The sequence below is a fragment of the Eptesicus fuscus genome, chromosome 10 (genome assembly GCF_027574615.1).
Source record: "Eptesicus fuscus isolate TK198812 chromosome 10, DD_ASM_mEF_20220401, whole genome shotgun sequence".
Classification (NCBI taxonomy): domain Eukaryota; kingdom Metazoa; phylum Chordata; class Mammalia; order Chiroptera; family Vespertilionidae; genus Eptesicus; species Eptesicus fuscus.
The window spans coordinates 95,597,014-95,622,019 of NC_072482.1; the positions used below are offsets into that span (position 1 = coordinate 95,597,014).

The 25,006-nt window shown below is 51.9% G+C and overlaps 2 protein-coding genes across 4 annotated transcripts in view; one reads left to right on the plus strand and one right to left on the minus strand.

The window, feature by feature from the left end:
• PRKN (parkin RBR E3 ubiquitin protein ligase) overlaps positions 1 to 25,006 on the minus strand; it is a 534,126-nt gene that overhangs the window by 433,372 nt on the left and 75,748 nt on the right. The window lies entirely within an intron of this gene.
• LOC103299830 (high affinity cAMP-specific and IBMX-insensitive 3',5'-cyclic phosphodiesterase 8A-like) lies at positions 549 to 3,697 on the plus strand. The gene has a single exon (XM_054722612.1). It carries the CDS (start codon positions 595 to 597, stop codon positions 3,046 to 3,048), a length of 2,454 nt encoding a protein of 817 aa, XP_054578587.1. The 5' UTR covers positions 549 to 594; the 3' UTR covers positions 3,049 to 3,697.

Sequence of the window (25,006 nt, forward strand, 5' to 3'; positions counted from 1 at the left end):
CCGGAGAGAACTGTGATCCCCTCCATTAACAAACAGAACTAAAGGCGTCCCACTGGGTCTTTCTATAGAACCAGCCAGGAAATCATGGATTATGATGTTTGTTACACAGACGTGCGTTACCTAGCGTTTATTTTGAAATATTTATGGAGGGCCCCGCCCCCCGCAGCCCCCAGGGAGCGCGGTGCCTCTCCGGTTCTCCATGGCGCACCCTGGCGGTGGGTCCGCGACCCGCACCGCCCACGGCCAAGGCCTCCCGCCCCCGCCCCCGCCCCCGCCCCCGGGGGCCGCAGCCCCAGGCCTCGGGTGGAGCGGAGCGTCCAGGGTCCAGGCCTGCCCTGTGCTGCGGGGGGCCGGGCGGTGCTTTGGGGCGGGGCCCAGCCCAGGGAGCCCAGGGCTCCGCGGGGAGAGCGCACACCGCCTCCCGAGGCCGGAAGCCTGCGCGCAGGAGGCGGGCGGGCGCCCGGGGCGGCCTGGCCTGCGGAAGGGCGTGTGCGGCGGGGCGGCCGCGAGGCGCCGGGCGGGCGGGCCGTTTGCTGACCGTTCGCGGACCGGGTAACGGCTGCCGGCCGGCCAGTCCGCGGTGCCGCCACCGGCATGGGCTGCGCCCCGAGCGTCCACATTTCCTCCGAGGCCCCGGGCGCGTACCCGGGCGGCAAAGAGGCCGAGGACGCGCAGGACCCCTGGGCGCGGCTGGAGGGCACCGGCGCCCTGGCCCCCTCCTTCCCCTCGGACTCCTACCTGCCTCGCGGCAAGATATCCGTGTCGGACGTGCAGTTGGGCCCCATGCGGTTTCACCCGGACCAGCTGCAGGTGCTGTTGGTGTTCGGCAAGGAGGACAGCCAGTGCAAGGCGTTCCGCCAGGCCTGCGACCAGGCCGGGTTCAAGTGCACGCTGACCAGGGAGATGCAGGCGGTGCTGGGCTGCTTCCTGTCGGCGCACCACGACATCGTCATCCTGGACCACAGACACCCCCGGCAGCTGGACGCGCGGGCGCTGTGCAGGGCCATTCGATCGTCCAAGGTCTCGGAAAACACGGTCATCGTCGGGGTGGTGCGCAAGCGGGACGGGGACCTGCCCGTGATGCCCCTCCTCTCCACCGGCTTCACCCGGCGCTACGTGGAGAACCCCAGCCTGCTGGCCTGCTACACCGAGCTGCTGCAGCTGCAGTTCGGGGAGGTGCGAGCCCAGCTGAAGCTCAGGGCGTGCAACTCCATCTTCACGGCCCTGGAGAAGAGCCAGGACGCCATTGAGATCACGGGCGAGGACCACCTGGTGCAGTACGTGAACCCGGCCTTTGGGACCACCATGGGCTGTGACTCCCAGGAGCTGATAGGGAAGGAGCTGGCCAAGTTACCCGCCGCCGAGAAGAAGTCTGAGCTGTTCGACACGATCAATTCGTGCATCCAGACGGGCAAGGGCTGGCAAGGCGTCTGCTGCGCCAAGAACGGAGACAACAAGCAGCAGGATGTGAGGGTCATCCCGGTCAGCGGGCAGGGCGGGAAGATCAGACACTACGTGTCCATCATCAGGCTGAGCGATGGGAACAGTAAGGCCGAGAGGACGCCCAGGAGCATCCAGTCCGACTCGCACACAGACAGCCAGTTGGGGAAACTGAGGGACAGGAGGAAAAGCTCGGGTGGCGCCAGGAGCCTGGGCTCCCGGGCAGGTGAGGTGGCCGGCCAGAGACGCCACTCCTCGCTGGCCCGGATCCAGTCGGTGACCATGGAGGCGCCCATCACCAAGGTGATCAACATCATCAGTGCCGCCCAGGAAAACAGCTCGGAGCCCGTCACAGAGGCCCTGGACCGGGCGCTGGAAATCCTGAGGACCACGGAACTGTACTCCCCGCAGTTCGGGGCGAAGGATGAGGACCCTCACGCCAACGACCTCATCGGGGGCCTGATATCCGACGGCCTGCGGAGACTCTCGGGGAACGAGTACGTCCTTACCGCCAAAGACCTCCCGCGGCTGTCCAGCAGCGTCGCCGTCCCCACGTCCCTCCACGACGTCCCGCTGCAGATCGCCGAGGCGCTGGAGAACGAGGAATCCTGGGACTTTGACATCTTTGAGCTGGAGGCCGCCACGCAGAAACGGGCCCTGAGCTACCTCGCCATGAAAATCTTCGGTCGCTTTGGCATCTGCGAGTTCTTAAAGTGCCCGGAGACCACGCTGAGGCTGTGGCTGCAGGTCATCGAGTCCACGTACCACGCCTCCAACCCCTACCACAACTCCAGCCACGCCGCCGACGTCCTCCACGCCACCGCCTACTTCCTGTCCCAGGAGCGGGTGAAGCGCGCCCTGGATTCGGTGGACGAGGCGGCCGCCCTCATCGCGGCCACGATCCACGACCTGGACCACCCGGGGAGGACCAACCCCTTCCTGTGCAACGCGGGCAGCGCGCTGGCCATCCTGTACAACGACTTCGCCGTGCTGGAGAGCCACCACGCCAGCCTGGCCTTCCAGCTGACCCTCCGGGACGACAAGAGCAACATCTTCAAGAACATGGAGAGGGGCGTGTACCGGACGCTGCGCCAGGCCATCATCGACATGGTCTTGGCCACGGAGATGACCAAGCACTTCGAGCACCTCAACAAGTTTGTCAACAGCGTCGTCAAGCCCTTGGCAGACCTGGAGGAGCGCGAGGAGACGGAGGCAGTGCGAGCGGACATCAACACGATGCTCAGGACTCCGGAGAACCGGTCGATGATCAAGCGCATGATGATCAAGTGCGCCGACGTGTCCAACCCCTGCCGGCCCTTGGAGCAGTGCATCCAGTGGGCCGCGCGCATCTCGGAGGAGTACTTTTCCCAGACCGAAGAGGAGAAGCGGCGGGACTTACCCGTGGTGATGCCCGCCTTCGACAGGAACACCTGCAGCATCCCCAAGTCCCAAATGTCCTTCATCAACTACTTCATCATCGACATGTACGACGCGTGGGACAACTTTGTGGACCTGCCCGTGCTGCTGCACCACCTGGACAACAACTTCAGATACTGGAAGGACCTGGACGAAATGAGCGTGCGGGGCCTCCGCCCGCCCCCGACCTAGGCCAGGGAAGGGCCCCCGTGCAGAGAGCACTCCGCTCGCCGGTGCACTGCGCCAGGGCTCTGCCGATGAAAAGGAACGAGAACGGAAGGCTTGTTTCATCACATTTTATCCATGACTTCTCCAAAACGTGGCCTGATTTTGTAGAGTGTTTATACCAAATGTTCTTAAGGGAACACACAGCAAACGGGATATTTACTAACGTGACTTTTTAAAAACCAACCTGTATCCACCTTCAGTGGTAATGTTTAATTCCAGGTATTTATGAAGGTTCTGTATCTGCACACTTTCAATAAATGTAGCACCATTAAAAATGACATATGAGGACACATCACGGCACCTGTCATTTCATTTTAAACTTTAAAAAGTTAAAAAAAATATTTATGGAAACCTGTATTTCCAGTGGCTGTGCAGCTGGCCTCACACGCTCATTTCGTGACAGGAAATAACGTGTTTTGTGCCCCCCCCCCCCGCCCCCGCTCCACCTCCCAGCCTCAGGACCTCGCCTCTCTATGTGATCTGCTCATGACCAACCATCGCTGTGCACATTCAACAAAAGGTGATGCAAATGTCTCGCTGAAATCCTGTCGGACATATCGACTATAGATTCTCTAATAAATGGCCCTTTAGTTGCTCACCTTTCTCAAAATCATCTCTCTGAATTCTGTTTACAATGATTGATATTGCCTGCTGGGTCCTTCATAGAAATACCTATAAAATCTCCATAGAGACCCGCAGTAGTCTCCATTCAGCTCCACTCGGCTCTGCATCCCACGGCCGTAAGACACAAACCCTCATGACATGCCCTCCCCGGTGAAAATCCTTGGGGTTCCGTTGCGTTCATGATGAAGGCCAACCCCCTGTGGAGTGCACGAACCATGACAGACTTGAACCTCCCCTGCGTCTTCAGCCTGGGTCCTCACCCTACACCCCCTGCGGAACCACGGCCCGTTCCCAGGGTCCCAGACACAACGCGGTCTCACCTCCACGCCTTTGCACACACAGTTCCCTCTGCCGACTCGCTCTTAAAGCACAACAGGATGGAGCGATCATCCTGGAAATGTTTGGAGAGTTATGCACAATTATTAATAAAAAACAAAAATAGCATGCTGCCCAGAAATACCGAAAAATAAGCCAGGGTATCGACATTGGGAGACGGCTACTCACTGGCATAGTGGTAAGCGATGGGCAGAGAAACAGAGAAACCTAGTGTGAAATATTCAGACTGAACTGGGCACCTCACTGACTTCCTTAGGTAATCGTAGCTTTTCTTTGGGAAATGGACCACTTCCCCTACGTTTTGGCTAAAAGGAGAATTGAGACAGGATTTGACAGCTCTCAGGGCATCTTAGTAACTAAAGATTTACCACCCGTTTGTGGGTTGTTTCTTTCTTCTAAATAAAGTAAAAGTGGCAGAAACAAATGCCTGTCACTTCTAAACATGACCCTAAAAGAGAAAACATCACGGGGAAAACGATGACCGTTTTTACCACCCAAATCTTTAAAATATCAGTGAACCAACACACACACAAAGACATCCACACAAATGAAAAACAAATCACCAAGTAGAAAAATAGTCATAACCAAGGACAGAGCCATATCTGTATAAATAGCGTTGCCAAATCAACATAAAAAGTTAGGTACACAAATAAGCAAAAGTATGGACAGATAACTTAAAAAAATAAAGATGAGCAATAACATAATGAACGACATAGAAAAGAATCTCGGTTTGACTTGTAAAATGCAAAGACTAGAAGGAAGCTACCCTCTGTGTCCATGAGGGTCTGCAAACATCTACCCCACCCCCCACCCCCGACCCCCGATCCCACTGGCAGGCATGTGAACACTCATTCAGCAGGTCATGGGGTTTCAAATGTGCATGGAGGGTTTACATACGCTCTTTAAACCAGCATTAGCTCCCAGCGAGGTGTCCAGAGGAAAGACTTGGATGAATGAAGGACTAGTCCTGAAAAATAGCAATCCCAAATCCAAACCTCAGTCTGCTAAGTGAAAACTACATACAAAACAGTGTTACATCTGCCTCTGTTTCAAGTGAAAATATCACAGGTGCCTGCTGGGAGTGGTCCAGAGGGTTCCACATCGGAAGTGTGACGGCGGCATCACTTGTACGTACACGTAAGTGTAATCTTTGTTATTCTTTTTACACTTTCTACCCTTTATACATATTTAAGCAAAGGACAAGTGTTTTCTGTAATCAGCTTACAGCACTGTTTTTAAAATAACGATTTTGTTTTGAGGACAATAAATTTAGGAAAATTATATATGGACTAAGAAAGCAATGCATCCATGGAAAAGAAAAAGTCAGTTTTAAATTACTGATCACATATTCTGTTTGTTTGTCACTTAGAATATTTTTTTCCAAATGGTTTCAATATAACAAAGCCTTAAATGGCTGGCCCCACGCATTCTTGATCTGATTTTCTTACACGTCGTGTATTTTAAGAGCTGCTCATTTGATTGCATTCCTTTCATTTAAACTCATCTCATCAAAATGCAAAATTCCTAAGAGCTGTTTTATCTCCCCAAACCCCACATTTAAATCTAATTTATGTCTTCTATTTCTCAGTAAAAGGAAAACACATTTTACTAAAAGTCAATGAACTTAAGCTGTAAAAGGCCAAGGCCGACAGAGAAGTGAAACGCCATGAGAATAAGAGCGCCCTGGCCTCAGCTCTTACCCAGGAGCTCACTCCCCTGCAGAAGGCCCTCCGGCAGCACTCCCGCAGCACACCTGTGCCAGCTGCCCCTCCTGACTCCAAAGCCCTCCCGCTTCCTCACCTGGTGAGTTCGTGAGGAGCTGCTATAGTCACACGCTTCTCCAGACCCGAGACCCGCGGGGCTGATCCCAACCTGCCCTTCCCTACTCCTCAGCGCCGCCTGGGTGTTTCCTCAGCACCCCTTCCCGATAGGGATCCTGCGGGTGGACCTCAGCTTTATGCTCTGCCAGAGGCCTGCCCCGCCTGCCTGCCCCTGAGGGCGCTCCGCACCAGCTGCATGGTTCCCGCCTCCTCCCAGGCTCTGCCTCTGCCCAGGGCCTTCCCCGGAGCTCCTGCCGTCCTGCATCTGGAACCAACGCCGTCCTCCCCGCCGTGCCATCCTCCCTGCGTGCCGCCCGCTCCTCCAATCCTGTGACTTCAAGTCCAGCCAACCTCTCGCTAAGTTTCAAGGCTCTGACACCACACTTGCCAGTTCCTCTACCTGGAGCGTCCTTTGAACTCCTTGGTCGACCAGGCCTAGCAAAAGCCCAGGTTCCTTCAAGACCAAGTTCCCACTTTCTTGTCTGGGCAAAACGCACACATACACACACACACACACACACACACACACACACAGTTATCTGGCTTCTATTGTAACTGTTTACATGTCTTTCTTCTCTACGCTCCTTAAGGGAATGCCATACCTGAGTTGTCTATATACACTCAATACCTCCCCAGATCAGCAATAGCCCACATCACAGTCTCCATAAGTCTGCTGAATAAATTAAGTACAACCCATCAGGAAACTTACAGTTATTGGTAGACAATGTCCTCCGTACGACACACGTCCTTTAACATGCATCAGGTATGCGTGGGGCAGGCTTCCGAGGCTGGAGTGTCTGAGGGTCGGCTGGACACCCTGCACCTCCGGAGGCCGGAACCATCACCCTGCAGGGCGCTTGGACAGCGCCGAGTGACTTCAGGGAGGGACTGGGAACTGGGAGGAATTCAGCTACTGCCAAAGCTAGTCCTGGGTGACAGTTCCTGCGGCATGATGGTGACAATGATGACAGAGAAAAATGGAAAATCCCTAGGGTGCCCACAGGGCGTGTCAGGAATGGGTCGGGAAAGGCTGTGTGTGTCTGAGAAGGTCCATGGTGTTGTGTTAGCCAATAAGAAAAGGGAGGCCAGTAGGGGAGGCCCCTTTTCCAGAGAGGCCTTGGGGCTCCACTCACCTGGTAGCTGGGGGCTTCCATATCGCCAAGAGAAAGGTGACCATCAGCAAGGTCATGAGCCTGAGCCTCTGGCTAAGCGACAGCCACAGACTCCGAGGGCCTTTCTGATTTCTCCAGAGCCCTCCCCTCCACAAGATCTGAGATGCGCATCACTCAGCTGCAGGGCCGAGCACACAGTGGGACACCAGCGCACCTGTTGGGCTGAGAGGACTGACTGTGTGCTCCTCGGGCACAGGAAGGAAGTTCCAGGAACGGCTCTCCCAGAGAGAGCCAACACCACCCCCCCGCCCCCACAGTGGGCTCTGGACAGGTGTCACCAGGAAGTGAAGACGCCGACCCAAAGGCTAATGAGAAGATTAAATGTATGAAAAAGAGGACTGAGACTAATACAAATTTGATTTCCTTTTCCCAAAAGACTATCAAGCATCAGAGATATAAGAGGTTAAGTGAAGGGCCAAAGAGATGGTTAGATTCATTTATAAGTGATTTACTTTTGAGGAGAGGTTCTGAAAGATTATTTAACTCAGAATGAACAGTAAAATGTTCAGGCCGTTCTATGGGAATTAATGAGAACGTGGAGACGGATTCTAAATGCCTAACTCGCCAGTGCCATGGTCCAGAGAAGAAAAGGAAGCCAATTTTGCTGAGGAATGTACATAGCAATTTGCAGATCTTCATGTACAAAGATAATTTATTAAACTTGGGTTTAATTGGTTTTTCCAACTTATAGAGTTGGGGAAGGCAAAGAAAATAAGTCACACAGAACTATCTGTTCTTTTTCATCCAATTTGCTCTTTTTTCATCCAATTTGCTCAGTTCTGCCAGGGCTGGCCAAGCTGTGATGCAGAGATTGGCCAGGAAAACCCAGGGGAGGCCAGCCATGGCTCCGGAGCCCTGAGCAGAAGCCCTTCTCACAAAGGGCTGTCAAAGCCAAAAACGTGCACAGCCCTCGGTGGAAATTGAGTTGTTTATTCCTAAGCAGAGAGTGCTAACCCCTTTAGTCAAGTCATTTACATTCCCTGTGGCTAAGTCTCTTATGTGTAAAACATAAACAAACATGTAAATCTCTCGGAGGCCGTTATTAAGCATTTCACACATCGCGCAGCAATCTGGAGGGAGGCAGACGCACAGGGGCTCCAAGATGACTCGCATGAAGCAGGCCTTGCCGGAGCATCCTGCCGGCTACGAAGTCCTCCCTGTTTCCAAGGGCTTAAACTGGTGAAAAATGGCCCTTGCCCTGACCGGTGTGGCTCAGTGGGTAGAGCGTCGGCCTGCGGACTGAAAGGTCCCAGGTTCGATTCCGGTCAAGGGCATGTACTTTGGTTGCGGGCACATCCCCATTGAGGGGTGTGCAGGAGGCAGCTGATCGATGTTTCTCTCTCATCGATGTTTGTAACTCTCTATCCCTCTTCCTTCCTCTCTGCAAAAAATCAATAAAATATATTTTAAAAAAGAAAAAAAAAAAGAAAAATGGCCCTAAATATTTTGAAAGGTAAAATGAAATTCAGTGGGATAAAAACGCATGTCCGCATGACTCCACACACATCGGAGCGGACACGTTCTCTGTGCCACCGGCTATTCCAGTCTCAGGAATGAACAGTCCTGAGGATAACATGCCCTGGCTGGGGACCCTGCCTCTCCGTTGCCACATTCACCCTGCCATGTAGAGAGCCCAAGGGTCCCTACAAGAAAAGCGAGTTATGAATAGAAATCCATGGCCAGGACCAAGTTCAAGTTGAAATTTGCATGACAACGTCTGCGCTGCTTTATCCTTCCGAAAGCCAGAGCCAGAGCTCTTAAACTCCGTTCGCTTTGCATTGTAATAGAGGATCTGATGGGTCCAGGTTGGTGTTTATCGGAGCTTCTGGATCCCAGCCGAGATGACGATAGAGCTGGGTGCCCACGAGGCCTCCACAGCTCACAGACTGGCTTCAACAGCACCTTACAGAGCTCCAGACGGAAATGCTGCAGCGAGAACACTTACCCTTCAAACCGTTACTGCGCTGTCTTCCCGCCTGTGTGTGATGTTGGCCTCTACGAAAATGTGGCCCCTCTACGGGGAAAATACGGAGAGCCTCAGGGTTTAGTCGGCCTTTGAGGTAACCAGCTAGAAGAGGCCGCACACAACAAACTGAGAAACTCTTCGTGGGCTGTTTCCTAGCTCCTGGGATCCCTTTCCTCCCACAAAAACACACACCTCCACACACCCGCCCCTCCCGCGGGGGAAGAATACAGGACGTTCTGCCCAAAGGAGCTGGCTGCTGGGAAGAGAACAAGTGTATTTCCCGGGAGGCCTTCCCTAAACACCGCAGTGGTGTTTCCCTGGCAAATCCCACAATTATTCCCAAAATGCATGTGTGCACCTGGGGCGCTTGTGCACTCAGAACCTCCTCCTCTCTCCAGGGGGCGGCCATTCCAAAGGGTCACCCCGCTCCCCAAACTCTCTGAGCACACACAAGGGTTCCACACTCCAATGAAAAGAGCTGCCAGCTAAGCAAGTGACCCCCTAAAGCAAGGAAAAGAATTTAAAAATAAAAAGAAACAACCTCAGAAAAGCCACAGGGACATGTAGCCCCCACGAGTATTCTGCAGTCCGTAGGCATCGCCTGGCCGCAGTACTTGGAGGGCGGTAGCTGAGTGACGTGGGGATGCCTGCGGACAGAGAAATCGCACTCCGCACGCAAATGCTCCCTCTGTGATTAGTGAACCAGCAACGTCAGCTGCTGAGGTCATCCCTCCGCGGACTCCTGCCCAGCCCCGGAAAGAGTTTGGACACAGTTGGTTCCCACGAGGAGCAGTATTTGTGAAAAGGTCACCAGGCAGAAATCTCGAGGATAACACCACTTGCTTCTGGACCCCGGAGTCAGAAAGTGAGTCACAGGTAACAATGGAGCTAATTTCCATTTGGCCATCATCATATTCACCTTCACTAAATGATTAAGAAAAGAAAACCAGCCATTTGACAAATAAGGGGCATCTGCTAGAAAAGCGTTGCCAGAATATTGTCTAAATTATTTAACTTTTCAGGGCCCACAAAATAAATGCTTTTATTAAACTGTACTAGAAATTGCATTTTATTTTTATCAGATACTAATTACATAACCATGTTTAGCCCAGGGAATACACTGAAATAAATTAATATTCACTCACAACAAATATGTTAGCACACCTAAAACTGCTGTGATTGTCTGACCAAATGAATTCACTTTCCTGACGCATTAAATTTCCCCTTCCCCAGGGCTGCCTTTAATTCTTCCGTGCTCAGCACACCGATTCCAAATTCCTGAAAATTCCTGACTCCATTCATTTTTCCCATCAATATTTACTCAAAGTTTCCTAAGAGCCATGTTGAGTGCTGGGCATTGGTGTTCACAAAATTATTTTTCCAACTTATCAAAATTCCACTCTTGTCTCATTTTCTGTTAGCAATACTTGGTGTGCAAATATGAACACTAAGACGGAACAATGCTCAGTAAACGTTAGCAGTCACTCCTGTGGCCGCATCCCAGGGGACACACTGAGCATCCGGAGCTTTGTTCGTTAGTTATCTCAGCGACCACACCATCCCAGTGCTGAGCGCCTCTCCGATGTCACAGAAGCAGCAGCTGGGTCCAGTGGGTGAGCAGCTCGCTAACCTGCGGTCACGTGGGACTGAGTGGAGGACACGGCGCTCACACCCTGAATCCTCACCCTCTGGCGATGGGGGAAAGTCAAAAGTGAGTTCAGTATACAAGATTAAGGAGATGCCAATTTGGGGGACATTAGAATACTGCAAAGCCCACGTCTGTAATGAAGTATCATTAAGGAGCTCAGACTCGATAACGCCCTGGTCCCAGCCGCCGGAGGCCGCTGCTTTGCAGTGTGGCTGCTAAAAGCAGGTGCTCCACTTCAAAGGCATTGCCTCCAGGCACGACGCAGCCGAGCCCCACCCAGATGAGCTGCTGTGGGGGGAGGAGGCTGCCTTCGGAGGTGCGAGGAGGGGGCCTGCGTGCCCGCGATGGAGGACACTGTTAAATCGGGGACACAGCGCCCGAGTAACACGGTCGCTGTCGCCATGACCAGGTGGCGAGTGCGTGTCCGGGAGTCTCAGGAGGGAAAGACGCCCGTGCCATCCTTTCCACGCGGCATTATGGGGGGGTCAGCCAGGGCCTGGGTTCCCGAGGGGCTGCGGGCTGCATTCTAATGGTACAGCCTCACACAGGAAATCTAATATCAGGAGGCGAGCAGGCTCCTAATCTAATAAACGGCTGCCTTTTCCCTGAAGCAGCAGGAGCGGCTCTGTGAGGTGCAGTGTGTCTGAGGGAGAAGAATGGGCCGGATGTACCGGAGCTGTGAGAGCTTAGATGAAAAGACCTGTCCTTGACTCTGTACGGAATTAAGTGGCTCCCATGAGCCTCTGCTGAGTGCCTGATGCCTGGGACAGGCACTGTGGCCACCCGGGACTGCAGACACACTCCTGACACCAACCTCACGTACCTACAGTCACGTACAGGTAACAGTCACATACAGGTAACAGTCACATACAGGTAACCGTCACGTACAGGTAACGGTCACGTACAGGTAACGGTCACGTACAGGTAACAGTCACGTACAGGTCACAGTCACGTACAGGTAACCGTCACATACAGGTAACAGTCACGTACAGGTAACGGTCACGTACAGGTAACGGTCACGTACAGGTCACAGCCACGTACAGGTAACCGTCACGTACAGGTAACCGTCACGTACAGGTAACCATCACGTACAGGTAACCGTCACGTACAGGTAACAGCCACGTACAGGTAACAGCCACGTACAGGTAACAGCCACGTACAGGTCACAGTCACGTACAGGTAACAGCCACGTACAGGTAACCGTCACGTACAGGTAACAGTCACGTACAGGTAACCGTCACGTACAGGTAACAGTCACGTACAGGTAACGGTCACGTACAGGTAACCGTCACGTACAGGTAACCGTCACGTACAGGTAACAGCCACGTACAGGTAACAGCCACGTACAGGTAACCGTCACGTACAGGTCACAGTCACGTACAGGTAACGGTCACGTACAGGTAACAGTCACGTACAGGTAACCGTCACGTACAGGTCACAGTCACATACAGGTCACGGTCACGTACAGGTAACAGCCACATACAGGTAACAGTCACGTACAGGTAACGGTCACGTACAGGTAACGGTCACGTACAGGTAACAGTCACGTACAGGTAACCGTCACATACAGGTAACGGTCACGTACAGGTAACCGTCATGTACAGGTCACAGTCATGTACAGGTAACCGTCACGTACAGGTCACAGTCACGTACAGGTCACAGTCACGTACAGGTAACGGTCACGTACAGGTCACAGTCACGTACAGGTAACGATCACGTACAGGTAACAGCCACGTACAGGTAACCGTCACGTACAGGTCACAGTCACGTACAGGTAACAGTCACATACAGGTCACAGCCACGTACAGGTCACAGTCACGTACAGGTAACAGCCACGTACAGGTAACAGCCACGTACAGGTAACAGTCACGTACAGGTAACAGTCACGTACAGGTCAGTCACGTACAGGTAGCCTGGACAGGGTGACACTGAGCCGGACCACCGAGGCCCAGGTGGAGAAGGATGAGAGGTCCTCCTTGCGCCACCGGAGCACAGAGGGACACTGAACGGAAACATGAAGTGAGCACCCAGCAGCATCCGCACAACCTACCGTCCGGGGCTGCGGGCATCCACACAGCACTGCTTTCTGATCTGGTGGCAACGATGAGAAACGGGAGCTCAGGGCCAGGAGCCAACGGTAGCCCTTCCCCCACAGGACAGCGTCATCTGCTATCAATGATCAGAGCGAACATCCCACGCATTATCATCATGCGAAGAACAGGCTGATCTGATCATTATCACACATGCATAACATGTAGTTACATATAAGCATAATGGATAATCAACCTGGCGACGGCGGTTTATCTTTAAGGATTTCAAAATAAACCTCCTTGAAAATGACACAGTGACGTGTCTGATGGAGAAGCGCGGAAATACAGCAATCTTGATAAGCCAAGCGAGACCCTCACTGGAATTATCATGCAGGAAAAAAGGGAGGAAAATTGTAATTCTCTATGTTGCAAGGAGATTAAACATCGCTCTCGTAACTCGGGCTCTCGATACCATAAATAAATAGAAATTTTTCATGTTTCCCCTGGAAAAAAATGCTGTAGCTAGATGAATTTATCTGAGCTAAATGAGTTTTGCTGAGAAAAAGGCCAAGTGATATTTCTGACTTCGGTGAATGAGACAATAACTTAAGGTGAGGAATGGCAATGTCCTTAGTGGGGCTAAGGTGACGGAAAGGTAATATTCCCCACATGACAGCAACTGCTACAACTCAACTAGCAGGAAGCAGAAACTAGGCTTTTTAAAAACAACAGTTTCCTGTGACAATGGGAAGTCACCACATTGGGGGGGCGGCGGGGGGGGGGGGGGAGGAAAGGGCACTGGATCCAGGCCCGTTAGCAAAGTAATACATGCTCCTTTTTTAAAAAAATATATTTTATTGATTTTTTACAGAGAGGAAGTGAGAGGGATAGAGAGTTAGAAACATTGATGAGAGAGAAACATCGACCAGCTGCCTCCTGCACACCCCCTACTGGGGATGTGCCCACAACCAAGGTACATGCCCTTGACCGGAATCGAACCTGGGACCTTTCAGTCCGCAGGCTGACGCTCTATCCACTGAGCCAAACCCGTTAGGGCGATACATACTCCTTATGGCATTTGTCCTCCACACAGAGAAAAAGAAGACCTCTATGTTGTCTGTGCCTAATAGCAATATATTTTAAAAATAATATTAACCTTATGAAAGCACAAAATCACCATTCAGATTAATTTTCCAAAAGAAAATATCTCATATAAAATTTCAAAATACCTGCTGATCAATCTACTGAGTGAAAAGTCAGAGTAAAGATCTGAATTCCAAGTTGACCGCACCTTAATCCACCTGCAAAGCCAGCCCCTCTTTGTTTTTTATAAGGGAACTAGAGGCCCAGTGCACAAAATTCATGCACGTGTAGGGTCCCTAGGCCTGGCCGGTGATCAGAGCCGATCTGCGGGGTGACCGGTGGGGCAATCGGGGTCCCCCACTGGCACCCGCCTTGGCTGGCCTGGGGCCTGTGGGCGGGGGCAGCTCCTGCGTTGAGCGTCTGCCCCTGGTGGTCAGTGCACGTCATAGCGACTGGTCATTCTGCTGGCTGTTGGTTCAGTTGATTTGCATATTAGGCTTTTATTATATAGGATGAACCAATCAGGTAGAGAACAGGCGGCCGGGACAACACATTTCAAAGCACCCACTGGTCTCTCTCTGCCTCCCACGCCCACCTGGGCCTCCGGTGCAGGGTCCTGACGGGGTTCCCCCCAAGTCAGTGTCACTGAGGTGCACACTGTGAGCAAAGGCGGGGAAGAGTCAGGCAGACAATGAAGGCATAACTTGGGCAAGTCCTCGAGACTCTGCTCTGAAACCAACGTTTGGTTCACTGCTCATGTTTCTGCCCTTTGGGGTCTGTAGCCTAGCAGCTTGCTGATTTAGGGAGGGGTCCATTCAGAGCAATGTTGGCCCAACAGAGGCATCGTCTGAACATTTAGAGGTCAGATAATACCCCATGGACCTCAGCTTTCAGCAGCGCTCTGAGAACCAAACAACACGGTGACCCGCATGCGCAGAGCGGGTGGGAGCACGCCCTGGGCCGGCGAGGCCCACCCTGGCCCCTATGGAATGGCTGGGTCCTGGGCTCCTCCCCTCCCACCGTGCACATAAACTAACCTCTCAGCTTAGAGCCAGCTGGGGACACAACCACCAGGTCGGAGGGCGTCAGACAGGTGATGGCAGGACCTGGGGGCAGGCCTCTGAGCGGAGCCCGGCTGGATTCTGAAGGACGTGGCCCTCACACGGGCTGTGCTGGAGAGAATGGGGCCCACAACGCTCTATGGTCGTGGGAAACCTCACCGAGGGCCAGGGACACGGAGGTGAGTGTGACTGAACGCCCACATGTAGAAGGAGGCCGTGTTACATTGTTACCGTGAAGACACCCAGGATGGAAAGAAACATCTCACTGGGTTAAGGAGGATCTCTTCTGTGTACCCTAAAGCCCTAATACCCAATATCACCTAAAATATAAGCACTTTTTTCTTTCACAATCAATAAGATGAGGGCAAAGGAGCTTACCAGGAAATAGTCAACTCGTCAAGGATTAAGTTAAACTTTAGGTAAGCAAATTTAGCAGCAACTTTAAACGTTTCTGCAATGAAAGATAACACTTTTGACAATTACAAAAAAGTGTGACATGAATAAGTACAGCACTCCATTCCCTTTGTAGTAATAATTAGTGATGTTGGTTTTTTGACCCACATTCTAATTCAGATCCACTGAACTGCTAGAAAGAAAGTTTTAATGAGGTTAAAAAAAACACGGTAAGAGGAAAATGCAGATGAGGTTCCAGTAATAGCAAACATCCCTATGGAAGCTTCACAGTTTACAAAGACTTTTCACAACAGATCTCATTTAGTTCTCGAGTCAGCTCTGTGGGGTAAGCAGGCTGATATTACCCCCGTTGGACGTTTAGCCCCGCATTCGTTCAGGAATACATTTCCTGGCAAGTCCGCGAGACTCTGCTCTGAATCAATTTGGTTCATCGCTCATGTTTCTGCCCTTTGGGGTCTGCAGCTGAGCAGCTTGCTGGCGTAGGGAGGGGTCCCTCCAGAGCCATTCTGGCCCAATGGAGACATCGTGCGACTGTTTGCAGGACTGATCATCCTCTGCCTGGTTCCAACACCTTCAGCATCTACGCGGAAACAACACGGACGTCACCCAAAGAAATGTGATTTGTGCTCTGCCCTGGAATTGGGACCGAAAACTGGGGATGCGGTTACACGATGGGGGAACAAACCCGCGCAAATCCCTTTGTTCTCTTCAACCGTAACTCCCAGCTTTATGGAAGCGGGAACATTTTCTTAAACATACTCAGAAGGATGAGAAGTATGAGACAAGAAAAGAGAAAAATTCAGAATGAAAATGATCGCTTTAAATCTGGCTAATATAGAAAGAAGATGAACCTAGGTGTGGACTGTAAGGGTACAAGAGGACCAAGACTGCTACACAGTCTTCCCCCTGACCGGACCCCCGGGCCGTGACCTTGGAGGCCTGGCACAGTGCGGGCGGGGGGCTGAGGGGCTCCTGGGGCAGGGCGCTGGGAAGCATGAGCCATCCTGAGCGGGAGCGCTGCCCGGCACACGAGCCCCGCAGGCGGAAGGCGGAGGGCGAACACAGGAGCAGGACCGGGTGGCTCTGAATGAGGAGAAAGCGCAGGGGCCCAGCTGAGGGCGGAAAGGCCACAGGCAGCCCGCAGGCCAGCTTGCCCTGGGCCGGCGAGGGCACGCCTTTCAGAGCCTCTCGCTGGGTCCGAAAGGAAAAGGAAGTTCTAGGTTCCCGAATCGGTGACAAGGTGGAGCCAACAGCGGGTCGCCGTGACTGGGCGGCCCTGGGTGGAATGTTGCCAATCTGGCCAACAATCCAGCAAGAACGAAAGCCATCCTCTCCCACCCGATGTACAGACTTGACTCCTAGATTCCCAGCTCTGACCCCGGAATCAGCGTGTGCATGAGGAGCCCGCACAGGACGGCCCGGGGAGTGGCGCGGACGTGTGCAGAGGGTCTATGTGGACCGACTGGGTCTGTGCCTCGGGCAGGTCCCCGGGCCAGGCAGGAGTAGAGAGTGAGGCTAGAAAGGGTGAGACGGAGGGAGCCGAGGGGAAGGGCGCCCGGCTGAACCCCAGGGGTCACACCCAGGGGACGGCTACGGTGGGCAGGCCTCTGGGCAGCAGGGGCAGGAGTGGTTTGCAGAACAGAAAGGAAAGTTTTGGTAAACATTCAAAGCTCTGATGTTGGTTTTGTTTCTGCCTTTACCCTAAGCAAGCAAAGATGAAAGCAACAGTAGTCTTCAACCTTTTTGCCAAATATTTTAAAAAGGATTCTGAGAAAATGCATATTTTGAGTAGAAATCTACCATGTGTTATCTTAAATGTAAATAATTACGAGAAATTTAGTTCTGCTACATTGCAAAGATGGAAAATTCCACATATATTTATTATCATCTTTTAAATAGACCCAATGGGATCTGGTATGGTTCCCACTATTATTCACTTTAAAAATACACAAATAAGTTCAATGTTAACAGCTGGAAAGTTTACATCCTTCCTCCTTCTCTTTGAAGAATATCTCTTCTGAATTTTATTCTAATGCAATATATTTTTATGCTTCAAAGTCTATTGATCACTCTATATAGTCCACAACAAAAAAATGGTACCATGTCCCTGGTAATCAGCTTACACAGACTAGCCCCTAACCTGGCTCCTTAGGGGAATCCAGTGAACAAAATTAACGCGTCACCCACGTTCAGGTAGTGGGCTGTGAAAGGCCCACTTCCCGTTCATTTCTGAAATTAATCCTAAGCCTGGCCGGCTCCTGAGGCTCCTGAACGTGACGCCGCCGACGCCGTGCGGGAACTCGCCCCCGGCCTCCCTGTGGTCCGGCCCCGTCCTCAGCGGCCTCCCTGCTGCCTCCCGGGTGAGGACCCTCCAGCCAGGGCCGGGAATCCCAGCAGTTACACACTGCACAGCAGCGGCAAACAGCTGCTCACAATTAAATTACCCTAAAAAGCTGGTAACTAGTTTTTAAATTTAAAACATAACAACTTGCATTTTTTTCTTAGGGTTGAACTCTAATAATATAGAATTATGTTTTTTATACCTTTGGTGCTGCTCTATGCGAATAATTTAAAAGTACCACTTTGAAATATAATTTCGATGTTCACCCAAAAGTAAGAAAAAATCATTTTTAAAAAGATCGAGGGGAGGGAGTTAAGTCGGGCATTTGCTGGTACCCACAGCGGAGCTCTACCGCACGCTAAGTCCCGCTGTGAAGGATGCGGTCCCATTCGAATTACAGATGCTAGTGTTAATAAATCAAAAGTTTGCAGGTGGGTTTGTATTTCAAGTAAAAGTAAAATGAGCTCGTTCGTCAATGTTTATCTAATAGTGCCATAATCAAGTCCTAAAATGTCTAACCTTTAACTTACTCCAAAATACCTTCATTCTTTCGGAGACATCGGTTGTGAAACTTCAGATGTATTTTGGGAAAAATTATTAATTTAATTGCTAGGACTGCTCAGAATAATGAGACAAAGACATCAAGAAGTGAAGACTACAGACATTTCTCAACAAAAATAGCACATTAAGAGGTTCTTAAACAATCAAAACTGTTTTCTTTTTCTTGCTTTTCCACAAGTACTCTGTGACTCATACATGTTTCACGCTTATGATTCAATATGTCAAAGCTGGCTGCACATAGGAGATATGTCATTAAATAGATCCAGATGCAGAAGCCTGGAACAGACTGTCAAATCTCAGAGAGAAGGGGGGTGGGGGTGGGAGATGGGTGGGAAGAGATCAACCAATGAACTTGTATGCAAATATGCACGACCCAGGACACAGACAACAGTGTGGTGGACATCTGGGGTGGGGGTGGGGGCAGACTAGAAGGGATCAATGGGAGAAAAAAGGGCACATATGTAATACTTTCAACAATAAAGTTTTTTTAAAAAAAGAGAAATGTGTCATTGTTATTTTTCTTGTTAACCATGTCTATTGAGTGAAAGGTAATGCTTATTAAAGGAAGGTATTTCCTACTTTGTATTTACCACAATTTGGTAATAGATTAAATCAAATTTTAAATATTTCCATAAAGAGTGCAACACAGACACTGAGGAGGGAAAAAAGCAAGTATCAGCTAAATGATCTTTTACATACGTACACACCACGTAACCCAGCCCAGACCAAGAAGTAAAAGGGAGTGATCAACATGAATACTATTAGTCTAATGTTCAGTTTCTAAGTGAGAAGGTCGTCAGATATTTCTACCATAACAATCAGCTGCCTAACAATGTAGAAATCACATGTCAAAGTGTTTCTTGCGTGCAGAAATGCAGCATTTTATTAGAGAGGGTATTTATAAGCTTTCTCCATTAAAAAAAAAAAAAAGAATGCTTTCGTCACCCAAAGCTTCCCGTGGCCCTTCCCGGCTCAGCAGCGACCACCCTCAGCGGCGACCACTCTCCTGACTTCCATCACCGGAAATCAATTCTTCTTCAATTTCACAGAAATGGAAGCATAGGATACACACTTTCTCCTGTTTAGCTTCTTTCACTCAACTCTTTTTTAAAATAAATTATTTTTAGAGTTTATTTTAGAGAATAGAAGGAGATAGAGAGAGAAGCATTGATCGGCTGCCTCTTGCATGCCCCCTCCTGTGGACCGAGCCTGCAACCTGGGCATGTGCCATGATCAGGAATTGAACCGTGACCTCCTGGTTCATGGGTTGAGGTTCAACCACGGAGCCACACCAGCAGGGCAACTTACTTTTTGAAATTCAACCACTTACATATCAGGGGTTCCTTTTACCCTTTAATTACAGAATCCTTATCCGTGCTACCATGAAGCCACAGAACTTTCACCCTGGGCTGTGGCATGCTCCGGCCGGGCTGTCACCAGTAAGCTGCTGGGACATTTCTGTGAACTAGTAGGTCTTTCTGGGACAGGTACACTAACTTCTCTTTAAAAAAATATATTTTTATTGATTTTAGAGAGAGGACAGGAGAGGGGCAGAGAGAGAAAAGCATCACTGGAAGACAAGCATGCTCAGCTGCCTCCTGCACGCCCCCTGCTGGGGAGGAGCCTGCGGCGGGGCAAGGCCTTACTGTGACGTGTGAGCTCTCCCGCCCCCCAGGATGCCGGCTGCTCTGTGAGATCTACTTTCCAAACATACAGAGAGCGGGCTCCTCGCTGGCGGGAGCTCCTCCTGAACCCACAGTGGGCGGCGGGCGGCAGGGGCACTGCCCTGGCTGTGAGGAAGGTGAGGGGGCTTCCTCAGCTGTGACCGGGAAGGCGGTGGGGACACCTGCAGGGCGGGGAGCACCTGCGAAGGGGCGGCCTGCGGTTTCTGCGGGAGATAGTTTTTCTTCTTTCTTTACTGATGAAGGTGTTGCATGTGTGTCCTTATCCCCCCGTGGCCCCCGCGGGCGCGTCTACTGAACGGCATCAGATGGATCACCTCTCGTCTCCCCCTTAATCCCTGGAGAACATGAGCCAAGTGCTCATTCGCTATTTCCTCCGCTTTCTTCTCAGTCGGGGTGCAGCACGCAGCGGCCCCTGCTTCTGTAAGCCAGTTGGTTGGAAGCCTGGCCACCCGTCTGTCTGTCTGCATCGTCGGGGACAGCTGAGCTGAGTGGCTGGGACAGGCACCCCGTGGCCCACGAGGCCACAGCCATGCGCTACGTGGTCCCCACAGAAAATGCCTGTGGACCTTGCTCCCGGGGCCGCTGCAAAATAACAGCGAAAACATCCTCTTTTCTGAACGCATTGAAAGGACAGAAATGGGCTGACAAGGGCCCACGGCCACGGCCACGGGCAGCACCACGTGTGACACCCACGGGAGGAAGAAGGTGTCACCTCCCACAGGGCCAGGAGGAGGCGATGGCAGGGCGCCAGTCCCAGGGCAGCGCGCATGGAGGACAGAGACCCCGCAGGGCGGCAATGAGGCTTTCAAAGGCAAAGTCCGGATCCCTCGTGCGTGAGGGTCCAGGCGGAGGCTGCGAGTGAGCCCACGCCTCCCCGTCCTGATCTGACCCACAGGCAGGGGATGTGTGACAGGAGGACGCTCCCCCTCATCCCCCTCCCCCCCGCAGCAGCAGGCGCCTGTCTGACCAGCGTGGCCTTTCCTCTGCTCACGGGAAGGCTGCAGAGCTGCTCCTGAACATGGAGGCCGCCTGCTCCAATCCATCAGGGCACAAAATGGCAAATCCATCTTCATCCCGCCCCGAAAAGAACAGCCCCGCGTGTTCTCAACGCTCCCTGCGGTCTCCTGTGTCCCCCCCGAGGCGCTGTGGAAATCCTGATTTGTTTCACAGCCTGCACAGCATCAACCATCAGGCCAGGGCCCTGCTCCCAGCTGCCTCCTCCCCCAGCTGTCTCCCTCCCCCATTTGCCTCTCCCTCCAGCTGTCTCCCTCCCCCAGCTGCCTCCCCACAGCTGCCTCCTCCCCCAGCTGCCTCCTCCCCCAGCTGCCTCCCCACAGCTGCCTCCTCCCCCAGCTGTCTCCCTCCCCCCGCTGCCTCCCCCCAGCTGCCTCCTCCCCCAGCTGCCTCCCCCCAGCTGCCTCCTCCCCCAGCTGTCTCCCTCCCCCAGCTGCCTCCCCCCAGCTGTCTCCCTCCCCCAGCTGTCTCCCTCCCCCAGCTGCCTCCCTCCCCCAGCTGCCTCCCCACAGCTGCCTCCTCCCCCAGCTGTCTCCCCCCAGCTGTCTCCCTCCCCAGCTATCTCCCTCACCTCCAGCTACCTCCTCCCCCATATGTCTCCTCCTCCCCCAGCTACCTCCTCCCCCAGCTCTCTCCTCCTCCCCAAGCTGCCTCCTCCCCCAGCTCTCTCCCCCAGCTCCGCAGCCTCCCACAGCTGCCTTCTCCCTCAGCTGTCTTCCTTCCCCATTTGCCTCTAGCTCCAGCTGCCCCCTCCCCCAGCTGTCCCCTCCCCCACCTATCTCCCTCCCTGCCAGCTATCTCCTCCCCCAGCTGCCTCCTCCCCCAGCTGCCTCCCTCTCCCCTAGTTACCTCTCCCCCAGCTGCCTCCTCCCCCACAGCCGCCTCCTCCCCCAGCGGGCCTCCAGGAGCAGAGCCTGAAGTAAGACTATTGATTGGAAAAGCACTGCTGACCCTCGAATTCTATCTGCCACACGTTCTCTTACTTCCCACACACAAGGACACCACTGGTCTGTCAGTTCTGGAGCCATGCTGGGCAGTTCATGAAACAAACCTCTCCATCCGCTCCCACCAGCGCCTCGGTCTGCTGTGTGAGCTCTTAGACTGAGACAGAAGATCAGGCACTTCCCCGGCCCATGCCTGCCCCTCTCCTTATCTCACTCGGACTCTGCCATTCATTTTCTCCTCTGACAGGAAAAACCCCAGGACAAGATTGTCACAAAAAGGATTATCGTTCAGATCAATGGTGAAATTGATTCCCAACCCACCATTGATCAGCCCGCAGCAGCAGTGCACGGTGAGGAAATAAGTCCTCCTGTTCGAGAGCAAGCTGGTTCGCCGAGAAACCTGTCTGCATTCCAAGGTGAGCACCATCCTGGCTTTACCCACAGGTGCTCCCCGCTCACGACTCACCGCTGGCCAAGGGGACCTTCCAGTCTCCTGCTCCAGGGGGCGTGGTCTTTTCAGCTTCATGTGTTTGTAACACACTAGGTGCAGGTTGTTTTTTCAGTTAAATTTTCTAACCCTAAAGCTGGAGGCTAAAGCACAGACTGAATGCATCGGGCCCACAGGCATGGACCAGATGAGCTGACCGGATTCCCTCCCACTTCTGCCCAGACTTCTGGTCTCCCAGATAGCCCCCCACAGAACCCCAGGGAGACCTGACTCACATTACTGACAACCAGAGGGTTATTTTACCGTGAAGTCCAACAGCAGTGCTATTTTATTATTACCACCGTCTAGGCTATATAGGATAGGAAAACTCAGGAGTTCGGTTCCTTGGGATAATTTAAATAAATGAATTTAAAGCCCTACCTTACCTTATCAAGACAGCCTTACTAAAACTCCAAATACCACAGTGACCTGTACAATCGACTTATACGAAGTGGATATAATTCATTAAAAATTATCATGGGCAGAGTGACCTTAAAGAAATAGGGTAGATCGAAAGATGGCGGCATAGGTAAATGCCTATACTCGCCACCTCCCACAACCACATCACAATTACAACTAAAATACAGAACAACCATCATCCAGGACCGCTGGGAAGCTGGCTGAATGAAGTCCAACAACTAGAGAAGTAAAGAAAGCACACTGAGACTGGGAGGAGATGCGGAGGCTCGGAACCGGCTGGTCCGGCACCCACGTGGGCCCCTTTTTTAATCGGGAGGGAGATCATCTCTGTGGAGGCCGCCCAGAGGAGCAAGGGGTCCCAGCCCCACACCAGCTGCCCAGCCCAGGGTCGCAGAACTGGGAGGAGAAGTCCCTACGGGCAGTGGGAACTACGGCTGTAAAAACCAGTGAAGATTGGGGCTCAGTGACACAGAGGCTGCTGGAGACCCAGCTGTTCCTCTTAAAAGGCCAGCACAGGAACTGAACTTACAAGGTCCCGCTTCCTCTGAGCTCCAGTGCCAGGGCGAGCCTCTGGGGAACACAGACAAATATGAGGAGGAACTGGATTGTCTGGCATCGGGGCAGGAACTTGGGGATGGCTTTCTCCCAGACGGTGGTGCTCGCAGGGATCATTGTTCCTATGCTGGGACCTTCCTGGTCACAGGTCTGACTGGCAGCCATTTCTGTTTGCTCTGCCCTGGTGATTCCCTAAGACCCCACCTCATCCATTTACAACCCCATCCAAGCTGCTGGCAGTGGCTTTTGCATATGAAGGGCCTGTCCTTGCTCAGACTAAAATCTCTCAAACAAGCTATAGCTGGGTCAGGAGCCCCAAACCTATCAATAAAATGCCCAAGACCCGGCACCAGCACCAGCCTGCCTTGCTTCATAGCTGGGCCTCATCTGGGCACTTCCAAACCTGATATAAAAGAGGAGGAATCTGCAGATCTCTCTGTAGCTCCTGCTGGGTGGCCCCAGGCAGTGGCTGACTTTGCACCTCCCTGGAGACCTTAGAGCCAGTGTACCCAGTGGACAGTGTCAGACCACACCAGATTACAGCTCTACACATCCATAAGCAACACACTCAAGGGACAGACTCAGTGAGCACCAAAGCCCCACAGAAGCAAGTCCTGCTCCATAGGGGTGTCTCCCACTGTAGTCACAGCTGGTCCTCACAGCCAACTGGCCTGGAGGTCCATTCCTCCCAGTGACACCAACAGCAATCAAGTCTCAACTATAACAAGACTGTGCTCACAGCCCACAAAGGGGTGCACCTAGAGCTCCCAGCTCAGGTGACTAGGGAGCCTGAGCCACTGGGCCCTATAGAATACCTACTACACAAGGCCACTCTACCAACTCAAGGAGACATAGCAGCTCTATCCAATATATAGGAACAAACACAGGGAAGCAGTCAAAATGCAGACACAAAGAAACATGTCACAGATGAAAGAAATGGAAGAAAGCAAAATACTGGATATAGAGTTCAAAACCATGGTTATAAGGTTACTCAATAATCTTCTAGAAACCTCCAAAAAATGGAAAAGAATCAGTCAGAAATTAAGCATACACTGACTGAAATAAATAATAATATACAGGGATTCAACAGTAGAGGATTCTGAGAATCAGATCAATGATTTGAAATGTGAGGAAGCCAAAAACACCAAATCAGAAAAGCAAAAAGAAACAAGAATCCAAAAATATGAAGACAGTGTAAGGAGCCTCTGTGACAACTTCAAGCATACCAGCATTCATATTATAGGGGTGCCAGAAAAGAGAAAGAGCAAGAAACCTATTTGAAGAAATAATGACAGAAAACTTCCCCTACCAGGTGAAAGAAATAGACTTACAAGTCCAGGAAGCACAGAGAGTACCAAACAAGAGGAACCCAAAGAGGACCACACCAAGACACATCATAATTAAAATGCCAAGGGCTAAGGACAAAGAGAGATACTTAACAGCAGCAAGAGAAAAGCAGTTAGTTACCTACAAGGGAATGCCCATATGACTGTCAGCTGATTTCTCAACAGAAACTATGCAGGCCAGACGGGAGTGGCAAGAAATGTTAAAAGTTATGAATAGCAAGGACCTACAAACAAGATTACTCTACCCAGCAAAGCTATCATTTAGAATTGAAGGTCAGATAAAGAGCTTCACAGACAAGAAAAAGTTGAAGGAGTTCATCACCACCAAACGATTATTATATGAAATGTTGAAGGGTATTCTTTAGGAGGAGGAGGAGGAGGAGGAGGAGGAGGAGGAGGAGGAGGAAGGGAGGAG

Bases quoted from the DNA above. Each gene is read 5' to 3' on its own strand.
- LOC103299830 (XM_054722612.1), top strand. From the start codon at position 595: ATGGGCTGCGCCCCGAGCGTCCACATTTCCTCCGAGGCCCCGGGCGCG.